A 473-nucleotide genomic window follows, 5' to 3' on the forward strand; every position below is an offset into this window, starting at 1 on the left:
GAAGCCACACGCGTCCGCCCGGCACACGTAGAAGCTCCTTCCTTTACTCGGGCCATCGCGGACGCCGGTCTTCAGAAAGCAGAGGGTCTCTGAGGAGAGAGGAAAGGCCGTCACGACCACGTCGCGCCAGACCCCCGGTCCCGGGGCACGCCGAGACGCCGGCCCCTCACCGTGCTCCGGACACCTGACCACTTCCATCGCGCTCGGGTTCTCCTCTTTCGCGGAGCCCCGCCCTCAACGCTGCTTCCGTCTTTGACCCCGCCCCCTTTGTTCTGGAGCCAATCGCCGTCCAGTTCCTGTGGCTTTTAGCCCGCCCATAATTCACCGGCACCACGCCACGCCAATACCAGCCAGTCACGTGGGAAGCTCGCCTACTTCCAGCCAATCATCACCGCCCTCCGGTTTGACTGGCGCCGAAATCAAATATGAAGTGCGAGGGACGCGGAGGACCGGGCCGCGGGGGCGTGGCTGAA

At 64.9% G+C, this 473-nt stretch overlaps 1 protein-coding gene across 1 annotated transcript in view; it reads right to left on the reverse strand.

The window, feature by feature from the left end:
• Positions 1–257, reverse strand: part of TTF2 (transcription termination factor 2) — a 47,694-nt gene extending 47,437 nt beyond the window's left edge. The window contains exons 1-2 of the mRNA XM_021709874.1: positions 171–257; positions 1–89 (exon numbers count right to left, since the gene is read on the reverse strand). The exon at positions 1–89 is cut by the window's left edge and continues 4 nt beyond it. Coding sequence (XP_021565549.1) covers positions 1–89; positions 171–198 — 117 coding nt within the window. The 5' untranslated portion in view covers positions 199–257. The remainder of the gene's footprint in view (positions 90–170) is intronic.
• Positions 258–473: the final 216 nt, after the last annotated feature.

This window comes from Carlito syrichta, unplaced genomic scaffold, assembly GCF_000164805.1.
Source record: "Carlito syrichta isolate Samal-C Ts95f unplaced genomic scaffold, Tarsius_syrichta-2.0.1 Scaffold287539, whole genome shotgun sequence".
Lineage (NCBI taxonomy): Eukaryota > Metazoa > Chordata > Mammalia > Primates > Tarsiidae > Carlito > Carlito syrichta.